The sequence below is a fragment of the Macadamia integrifolia genome, chromosome 10 (genome assembly GCF_013358625.1).
Source record: "Macadamia integrifolia cultivar HAES 741 chromosome 10, SCU_Mint_v3, whole genome shotgun sequence".
In the NCBI taxonomy this organism is placed as follows: Eukaryota; Viridiplantae; Streptophyta; class Magnoliopsida; order Proteales; family Proteaceae; genus Macadamia; species Macadamia integrifolia.
The window spans coordinates 13118211-13128200 of record NC_056566.1 but is presented as its reverse complement, the minus strand read 5'-3'; the positions used below and the strand labels follow the sequence as shown (position 1 = coordinate 13128200).

Below are 9990 nucleotides of genomic sequence, written 5' to 3'. Positions count from 1 at the left end.
AAAAAAAAAAAAAAGAGCTACATAACTAATATCAGAAAGAAAATATTACAGGAGGCTCTGATCGCTCATTTATCCAATGCCAGGAACTGCAAAAAGCATGCAAAGGTGGTATGATAAGAGGGGATAGAACAGTGGTCTTGACTCTTCTCACAAACAATTGGAGAAGGTCATCCCATAAGAGTATGATGGGTTGCACTAGAAACCCAGATGGAGCTGTTGATGCAGATAGAATTCTATCGAGCTATTATTGAGGGTGATTCAGCCAATGCAATATGGTGCATGGAGAGTTAGGCAGAGGAGACATGGCATTACTCTTCTTTATTAGATCCATCAGTGACTCTCAGCCTCTCATATGCAAGTTTGTTTTAAGTGGAATCCAAGGAGTGCTAATGAGGTGGCAGATGATCTGGAAAGCGATGGTATTGTAGGTCCTAGATTATGTGGGGATGAAATTCCTTTGTCAAATTTTTATTCGCTTCAGTTGTAGGGCTTAAAGCTTTCTGTAGAGTCACGATTTTGGTTGTTCTTCTAATTTTGTTCTTGTTGTATTAGGGGCTTGTACTGCATATTCTTTGAAAGGTAGAGAAAACTGTTGGTAGTATCAGCGCTGCAAACAGGGTCATCATAAAAAATGCAATTTCAACGAGTCTTGTTGTAAAAGGGTCTCTTCAACTTCATATCTGATCAAACCATCTTCCAATACTAAACAAACAGGTCTTATTGGCTAAAAGACTGAAGCACAAAATATCAGAGTGAAGACTCAATTCAACTTGGAAAAAATAAATTCAGATTCTTTAGAAAATTCTAATATACATCATAGTGATTGATAGAAATCTGTGCAACAGAAAGAACTTAAAAGCTGAACAAGAAGCTTCATAACTGTGAATTTTCAGTTCCTTAATCTCCTAAAATGAATCAGTTCCATCATTATCTCCTAAAATTCAGTTCACATGAAACTTCCAACATTCCACTGGGGTCCCACTCCCAAAATACATCTATGTATGATGTATCAGATCTTTACATCCATCTGATCAGAGCTCCCATTCAATCACGTACATTGCCCTGTATTTGGAGTCAAGGTTTTGAGGCATCCTTGGAGCTTTACAGAATATTTAAGTTGAGAATTGTTGTTAGGTTCATGATTGGAAGTGCAGCAATTTCTTGGGTTGCATTTGCATTTCCCAATCAATGTGGTGGCTGTAGGGGTTTTGTTCTATATTTTGTCTTGAGTCCTCTACTCACTCTCCCCCCCCCCCAAAACAAAACAATAAGAGTGAGAGAGAGAGAGAGAGAGAGTCCTTTTAGCCAAGTCTTGTTCTTCTTTGAAGTCTTCTTTCCCTGTTTTTCTTTTCTTTATATACATAGGTACCAACTCACAGAAAAAGCAGTGGGAAGGTCCGACTGAATAATGGTCGTTGACCTTGAAATTTGGTCACAGCTCAGAATTAGAAACATGATAACTTACAATCCCCTAATCCTGGCAATCGGCAGTTAACAAGAGCAGCCTACGATGGATGCAACTAACAATTTATCTATTTCAGAGAAGACATAAGGAGCTATATTAAGAAAAACTCACTAGCAAAGTCATAAGACATGTGAACTTCCGGTTATTGCAATCTGGTGAAAGAATAACCTGGATTCAAGAATAAGCACCTAAAAATATAATGGAATGCACAAGAAGCTGCTTAAACAAACCATATATGTGAATATACCCTCTTCAAAACTAAAACCTGAAGAAAAGAAAAAAAATAAACTTTCTGGGAGCAATTTCATGGACAGATGTATCCATAGGGTATCTACGGACAAGTTGGACAGGGTTGAAATTTTGTAAAGAGGGAAACCCTGCGATCCTTACCTGTGGTTTGCATCTGAACCTACTTTTAGGTTAACCAGATTGCATTAATTTACATTCCATTTTACTTCAGTACAAGACTTGTACTTACAATCAACTTCCAATTATATTACCATGAGAATTATGTTTGCTACATTCTTCATCCGCAGGGTCAACTTGGTTGTATATAACCCTCTTGGATGTTTCAAACCAAGGGAAACAGATTCCCCATTTAAATTTAAAAATTCAAGGGCAGCAACTGAAAATCCAAAACCAATTTTTATTTTTATTTATTTTTTTATTTTTTTTATAGATTGCTCGATATGTTCACGTAGTATTTTTTTTTTTTTTTCCCAATGGAAATCAAATGCATCATTATCTCAGAGCCAAAGCTTACGTATCATTCTCTCTATGTAAAGTTAGTACACCAAATCTTTCAATACATTGTACTCATGGAATTTAATAAACTTGAGAATGTCAATAAATTGAGGATTCCAGAAAGGGTGGACCTTGGTGCAACGGTAAGGCTGCTCCATTGTGCCCAAGTGGTCCCAGGTTTGAGTCAGGAAACAGCCTCTCCGCAAAGTGGGGGTAAGGCTGTGTACGACCTTGTGCACTGAGTACGCCCTTTTTTTCTTCTTTTTTCTTTTTTTTTTTTAATCTCATCTATGTTCTACTATTGTTCATTAATTGTCCAGTAAACATCAACATCTGAAAGAATGAAACTGCTGATTATGACTAAATATGAATAACTGAATACGCTTGAAAACTTGAATGAAACAATTTGATCTATTTAAGGACAATAACTCCGTTTCCAAGCTGCTAAGATGACATTGTATCTTTGTTAATTTTTCTTACTTTCAACCATTTAATGCCAAAGTCCTAACGTGACAGCAATGCCAAAGAGTAGCAGAAGAGCAGCATCTCCCCCAGGCAGGATGTTAGCATCTCCAGAAGAGGATGATCTGTAAATGCAAGTATGGAGTAAGTTGAAAGTAAACATACAGTAAATATAGCTGGGTCAGCATGAATAAACATTAGATAACGTATGCATAGTGCTGGTAGCATTATATGCTAAACTGAATCTTTCAAATACCTGAAATTTTTTCTGGATCGGTAAATCCAAGCCATTACTGGTGGCAAGATCCCGAAGAGGAAGCAATTCGCATAAACCCCAGCAAAATCAAGAGCTTTAGAAAAAGCTGAGCGGAAGAAAGAAGCTATGAACACTGGAACTCCAAGCACAAGCAGCATTACAGGTATATTAGCTGAACTAGATCCCCTGTTTACAGATGTTTTTTCAGCTGTAGAACCAGAATTACACCTTGATGCAGCAAAAGAAACCTGGCCTAGAGTTCCAAATCTTTTCCCTTTCCAATATAGAGCGAACCCCACCCTTCCATTTCCACCATCATTGAAACCAACATTAGTGGACTTCTCTCTTCCTGAAATTAATTCAATTGCATCCACAAGTTGTTTTGGGAAGCTGACAGCATAGCCTATCAAACTAGTTGCCAAGGCTGAAAATGCGAAACCTTGAACTGCAGGTAAAGCTGATGCATTTATAGAGAGTATGAGTCCAATAGGATCTTCGGAGCAGGCTGTAGTCGCCCTTGCAAGCCCCAAAATAACCAAATTCCATGACAGGACCATGAACAGAGGCACAGCTCCACCAAACAGTATTGCCCTACGAGCATCAAACAGAGTCTTCCCCGCTATCTTACAAATAAAAGGGGTGATTACATGGAACCCCAATGTGAGTACGGTTAAAGGTATTGCAGGCAAGACTGCAGAGGGTGCCCACGAAGCATACCCAAGGGAACCCAAAATTTTTGATCTCCCAACTGATAAACCAACACCCACAAGAGCAGTTATGGACAGAATCATGGTGATGCATAAAAATCTATTTGCTGCATCAATGGCCTTAAATGGGAAGAACCCAATAATAAAACCAGAAATGCAAGGGAATATAGCATGAGCAACTATAGGATTCATCCATGGAAACCACTGAGAAAAAATAGAGCCAATACCAGAGACACAGGCAACCAAGAGGGAAAAGCTAAGGCAAGCGTAGACTACAGCAACATAAGCGCCAAAACGGCCTCCAAATGCCTTGGTTGCAAGACTAGTGAAGCTCACCTCATCAACCCCATCTTCTTCCATGGCTGCAAAGCTAAGCTCTGCCACAAGGAGTATGGAGGAAATTACATAGACCCATGAGAGAACGATTGTAATGGTTGAAGGAAGCGGACCTGATCTAATGGTTGCAGAGGGCAAGCCTAGCATACCAGGCCCTACAGCAGTGCCTATAATCAAACTGCTGGCAGCCCAGAAGCTCTTTTCCTGAGTTTCTTCTTTCACTTGCTCAGGTTTAAGATAATGGTTGGTTTCATCATCATAAACGGTTAGGGATGTTGTGGTGGTGCATTGGGTTCTGAAGCTTGTGAGGATTAAAGGGTGTATCCGTTTAGAGAAGGAAGAGGTGATGATGGTCTTGGAGGACTTAATGATTGGAACTGTGCAGCTGAAGGCTGGATAGTGAGGAATGAAGGGTCTCTGATTCTGATGTGGATCGAGACGGTCAGTTGTGACCAAATGATTGGGCGATGGGTTGAGGTTGAGATAGAGAGAAGAAATCATTTTTTTTTTTTTTTTTAAACCTCCGATGTCAAGATTTCGAGATTTCAGAGTTGAGGACAGAAACCCATCACCACCAGAGGGAAAACGCCGCAAGAACTTAGGAGAAATGTCAGGATGATCAGCACACCAATACACCACTGCTGTGGCGCCTCGCTCTTATTCTGCCACTTCTGTCGCCAACTAAAAATAGTTGAAAGATTAGGTTTTGAGTCACGACTAACTCTTAAGTCAATAAGTACGATTAGAGGGATTTTTTTTTCTTTTTACATCCTACGAACCTCGAGGGAGACACATGTGACATGAGTCAATGTCGATGTCGTCAATGGCACTAGAGAGAGAGAGATGGTACGAAAATGGAATTTGAGAGGAGGGGGTTTCGGTAGAAGAAGAGTCTCAGAGAGAAATGGCGATGCAAGCAGGAAGCTTTGAGAGGGCTTTGACTGGATTCAAGCGGGCAGAGCTTCAGCACAAGTCTATGGTTCCAATCGATCTTTGCGCACAGAGCAATGGTGCCTAGGGTTTCAACCTTAAAGAAGAATATGAGATGAGAGTGAATTGAACAGCCCTTTTCCTCGATTTTTAAGACTATATTGGCCCTTTCCTCGATTTTTAGTTCATTTAAGTCTATATTGGGTATTCAACATTTGTGGGGTAGTTTTGATAAGAAAAAATAATCTGACAACTTAACAGCTATTCTCATGGTGAGGGAAAGTAGAAAGTATCTTTGAGTTTAGGGGAAAGGGAGTGATATTTTTTCATATATTTTCTCTCTCTCTCTCTTCAAATTCAATTTTTTGAATTAGATCAGTGCTCATAAGAAAAAATGTAGCTATAGAACCCACTACACCCCCCCCCCCCAAAAAAAAAAAAGACCTACATAACTATTATCAGAAAGAAAACATTACAGGAGGTTCTGATCGCTCATTCATCCAGTGCCAGGAACTGCAAAAAGCTTGCAAAGTTGGTATAATGAGAAGGGATAGAACAGTGGTCCTGACTCTTCTCACAACCAATTGGAGAAGGTGATTCCATAAGAGCATGATGGGTTGCCCTAGAGACCCAGATGGAGCTGTTGATGCAGAAAGAATTCCATCGAGCTATTATTGAGGGTGATTCAGCCATTGCAATATGGTGCATGGAGTGTTGGGCAGAGGAGACATGGCATTAGTCTTCTTTATTAGATCCATCAGTGACTCTCAGCCTCTCTCATATGCAAGTTTGTTTTAATTGGAATCCAAGGAGTGCTAATGAGGTGGCAGATGATCTGGAAAGCCAAGGTATTGTAGGTCCTAGATTATGTTTGGGGATGAAATCCCTTTGTCAAATTCGTATTCGCTTCAGTTTTAGGGCTTAGAGCTTTCTGTAGACTCACAATTTTGGTTGTTCTTCTTGTTGTATTAGGGGCTTGTACTGCATATTCTTTAAAAGGTAGAGAAAACTGTTGGTAGTATCAGCTCTGCATACAGGACCATTATCAAAAACATAATTTCAACAAGTCCTGTTGTAAAAGGGTCTCTTCAACTTCATATCTGATCAAACCATCTTCCAATGCTAAACAAACAGGTCTTATTTGCTAAAAGACTCAAGCGAAAAATAGCAGAGTGAAGACTCAATTCAAGTAGGAAAAAACAAATTCAGAGTCTTCAGAAAATTCTCATATACATCATAGTGACTCAGAGAAATCTGTGCAACAGAAAGAACTTAAAAGCTGAACAAGAAGCTTAATAACTGTGAATTTTCAGTTCCTTATCTCCTAAAATGAATCAGTTCCATCATTAGCTCCTAAAATTCAGTTCACATGAAACTTCCAACATTCCACTAGGGTCCCATTCCCATAATACGTCTATGTATGAAATATCAGATCATTACATCCATCTGATCAGAGCTCCCATTCAATCACGTCCATTGCCCTGTATTTGGAGTCAAGGTTTTGAGGCATCCTTGGAGCTGTACAGAATATTTATGTTGAGAATTGTTGTTAGGTTCGTGATTGGAAGTGCAGCAAGTTCTTGGGTTGCATTTGCATTTCCCAATCGATGTGGTAGCTGTAGGGGTTTTGTTCTATTTTTGTCTTGAGTCCTCCAACTCACTCCCCCCCCCCCCCCCAAACAAAACAATAAGAGAGAGAGAGAGAGAGTCAGTCCTTTTAGCCAAGTCTTGTTCTTCTCTGAAGTCTCCTTTCCCTGTTTTTCTTTTCTTTACATTCCATTTTACTTCAGTACAAGACTTGTACTTACCATCAACTCCCAATTATAGTACCATGAGAGTTATATGTTTGCTACATTCTTCATTCCCAGGGTCAACTCGGTTGTATATGACCCTCTTGGATGTTTCAAACCAAGGGAAACAGATTCCCCATTTAAATTTAAAAATTCAAGGGCAGCAACTGAAAATCAAAAACCAATTTTCTTTTTATAGTTCGATATGTGCACGTAGTATTTTTTTTCCAATGGAAATCAAATGCATCATCATCTCAGAGCCAAAGCTTACGTATCATTCTCCTCTATGTAAAGTTAGTACACCAAGTCTTTCAATACCTTGTACTCATGGAATTTAATAAACTTGAGAATGTTAATAAATTGATGATTTTCATAAAAGGTGGACCTTGGTGAAACGGTAAGGTTGCTCCATTGCCACCGAGTGGTCCTGGGTTTGAGTCAGGAAACAGCCCCTCCGCGAAGTGGGTAAGCTATGTACATTATGACCTTGTGCACTGAGTAACCTTTTTTTTTTTTTTTTTTTTTTTTTTAAATCTCATCTATATTCTATTATTGTTTATTAATTGTCCAGTAAACATCAATATCTGAAAGAAAGAAATCAAAACTTCTGATTAGGACTAAATATGAATAACTGAATACGCTTGAAAACTTAAATGAAACAAATTTATCCATATAAGGACAATAACTCTGTTTCCAAGCTGCTGAGATGACATTGTATATTTGCTAAATTTTCTTACTCTCAACCATTTGATGCCAAAGTCCTAATGTGACAGCAATGCCAAAGAGTAGCAGAAGAGCAGCATCTCCCCCGGGCAGGATGTTGGCATCTCCAGAAGAGGATGATCTGTAAATGCAAGTATGGAGTAAGTTGAAAGTAAACATACAGTAAATATAGCTGGGTCAGCATGAATAAACATTAGATGCATGGTACTGGTAGCATTATATGCTAAACTGAATCTTTCAAATACCTGAACTTTTTTCTGGATCAGTAAATCCAAGCCATTACTGGTGGCAAGATCCCGAAGAGGAAGCAATTAGCATAAACCCCAGCAAAATCAAGAGCTTTAGAAAAAGCTGAGCGGAAGAAAGAAGCTATGACCACTGGAACTCCAAGGACAAGCAGCATTACAGGCATAGTAGCTGAATTAGATCCCCTGTTTTCTGATGTTTTTTCAGCTGTAGAACCAGAAATACACATTGATGCAGCAAAAGAAACCTGGCCTGAAGTTCCAACTCTTTCCCCTTTCCAATATAGAGCGAACCCCACCCTTTCATTTCCACAATCATTGAAACCAACATTAGTGGACTTCTCTCTTCCTAAAATTAATTCAATTGCATCCACAAGTTGTTTTGGGAAGCTGACAGCATAGCCTATCAAACTAGTTGCCAATGCTGAAAATGCGAAACCCTGAACTGCAGGTAAAGCTGATGCATTTATAGAGAGTATGAGTGCAATAGGATCTTCGCAGCAGGCTGTAGTCGCCCTTGCAAGCCCCAAAATAACCAAATTCCATGACAGGACCATGAACAGAGGCACAGCTCCACCAAACAGTATTGCCCTACGAGCATCAAACAGAGTCTTCCCCGCTATATTACAAATAAAAGGGGTGATTACGGTTAAAGGTATTGCAGGCAAGACTGCAGAGGGTGCCCACGAAGCATACCCAAGGGAACCCAAAATGTTTGATCTCCCAACTGATAAACCAATACCCACAAGAGCAGATATGGACAGAATCATGGTGATGCATAAAAATCTATTTGCTGCATCGATGGCCTTAAATGGGAAGAACCCAATAATAAAACCAGAAATGCAAGGGAATATAGCATGAGCAACTATAGGATTCATCCATGGAAACCACTGAGAAAAAATAGAGCCAATACCCGAGACACAGACGACCAAGAGGGAAAAGCTAAGGCAAGCGTAGACTACAGCAACATAAGCGCCAAAACGGCCTCCAAATGCCTTGGTTGCAAGGTCAGTGAAGCTTACCTCATCAACCCCATCTTCTTCCATTGCTGCAAAGCTAAGCTCTGCCACAAGGAGTATGGAGGATAGGACATAGACCCATGAGAGAAGGATTATAATGGTCGAAGGAAGTGGACCCGATCTAATGGTTGCAGAGGGCAGGCATAGCATACCAGGACCGACAGCAGTGCCTATAATCAAACTGACGGCAGCCCAGAAGCTCTTTTCCTGAGTTTCTTCCTTCGCTTGCTCAGGTTTAAGAGATTCATTCGTTGGTTTCATCATCATAAACGGTTAGGGATGTTGTGCTGGTGCGTTGGGTTCTGAACCTTGTGAGGATCAGAGGGTATTTGGAGAAGGAAGAAGTGAAGATGGTATTGGAGGATTTGATGATTGGAGATGTGCTGCAGAAGGCTGGATGGTGAGGAACGGAGAGCCTTTGACTCTGATTTGGGTGGAGATAAGCAGTTGGTATTAAATGATTAAGCGCCGGGTTGAGGTTGAGAAAGTGGGAAGAAAGCATTTCTTCTTCTTCTTCTTCTTCTTCTTCTTCTTCTTCTTCTTCTTCTTCTTCTTCTTTTTTTTTTTTAATCCTGTCTCTCAAGATTTTGAGGTTTCAGAGTTGAGGACTGAGACCCATCACCACCAGAGGAGAGAAAACGCCATATGAACTGAGGAAACAGCTCAGGAGAGAGAGTGAGAGTGGACGAAGGTCTCCAGTACCCACTCCGCATCTCCTACCCTTCTTTTCATCATGGATACGTATTTATGCAAGAGATTTTGCCTAAGCAACAGTAAACAGAAGACTGGCTGCATCATAGGTGAAAAAGAGAGAGAGAGAGAGAGAGAGAGAGAGAGCCAACCAGATCCAGAGGGTAGTAACTAGTGAGTGGAAGAGTATGAGTTCTCCTTGGCTGCAGCTTTCCTTCATCGATCGGTCTTCCTTCTGGGTGGTGTTATCAGTCGTGAAGCGATTGTATTGTGATCGATGGCTTCTTCTCTTGGTGATCGTTCTTCATTTTCTGGCATACCATTAAGTACTTCTGCCTCTCCCTTCTCCAAGCTTATCATGCATTGTTCATTTCTCCAGAACACAGACCTGCCTCCTCCTGCATGAAGTCCAAGTGTCCATGCCCTTTTCACTTTTCTTAAAAGTGTTGATTGATCATGTGTTGCCTTCCTCTGTGATTCTTTTCGGTTTGAATTGCCGAGGCCTGGGTCGGGCCTCAACAAGACGAGAGCTTAGTGGTCTTATTTACGGGTACCCATAGACCTGATTTTCTTTTTCTCTCAGAAATCAAGGCATCTTCTGTTATATCTGAAGCTGCTCTTTC

General features: G+C 40.3%; 2 protein-coding genes across 6 annotated transcripts in view; both read right to left on the bottom strand.

Moving 5' to 3' along the window:
- Positions 1-5322, bottom strand: part of LOC122091331 (tyrosine-specific transport protein-like) — a 6098-nt gene extending 776 nt beyond the window's left edge. Inside the window, exons 1-3 of one of the 5 annotated variants that reach the window (XR_006143917.1) lie at positions 2928-5322; positions 2690-2796; positions 2341-2542 (exon numbers count right to left, since the gene is read on the bottom strand). Coding sequence is in view for 3 of the 5 variants with exons in the window: in XM_042661204.1 (XP_042517138.1) it covers positions 2700-2796; positions 2928-4471 (1641 nt within the window). In the remaining 2 variants the exon portion in view is untranslated. Of the gene's footprint in view, positions 1-2340; positions 2797-2927 lie in introns of all 5 variants that reach the window. The other 4 variants (XM_042661204.1, XR_006143916.1, XM_042661205.1 and 1 more) reach the window with 4 other exon arrangements.
- Positions 5323-7275: 1953 nt separating this feature from the next.
- On the bottom strand, positions 7276-9784 carry LOC122091332. The gene is made up of 2 exons (XM_042661206.1): positions 7659-9784; positions 7276-7534 (listed from the first exon to the last, which is right to left on the bottom strand). The coding sequence occupies exon 1, from the start codon at positions 8942-8944 to the stop codon at positions 7676-7678; it is 1269 nt and encodes a 422-aa protein (XP_042517140.1). The 5' UTR covers positions 8945-9784; the 3' UTR covers positions 7276-7534; positions 7659-7675.
- Positions 9785-9990: the final 206 nt, after the last annotated feature.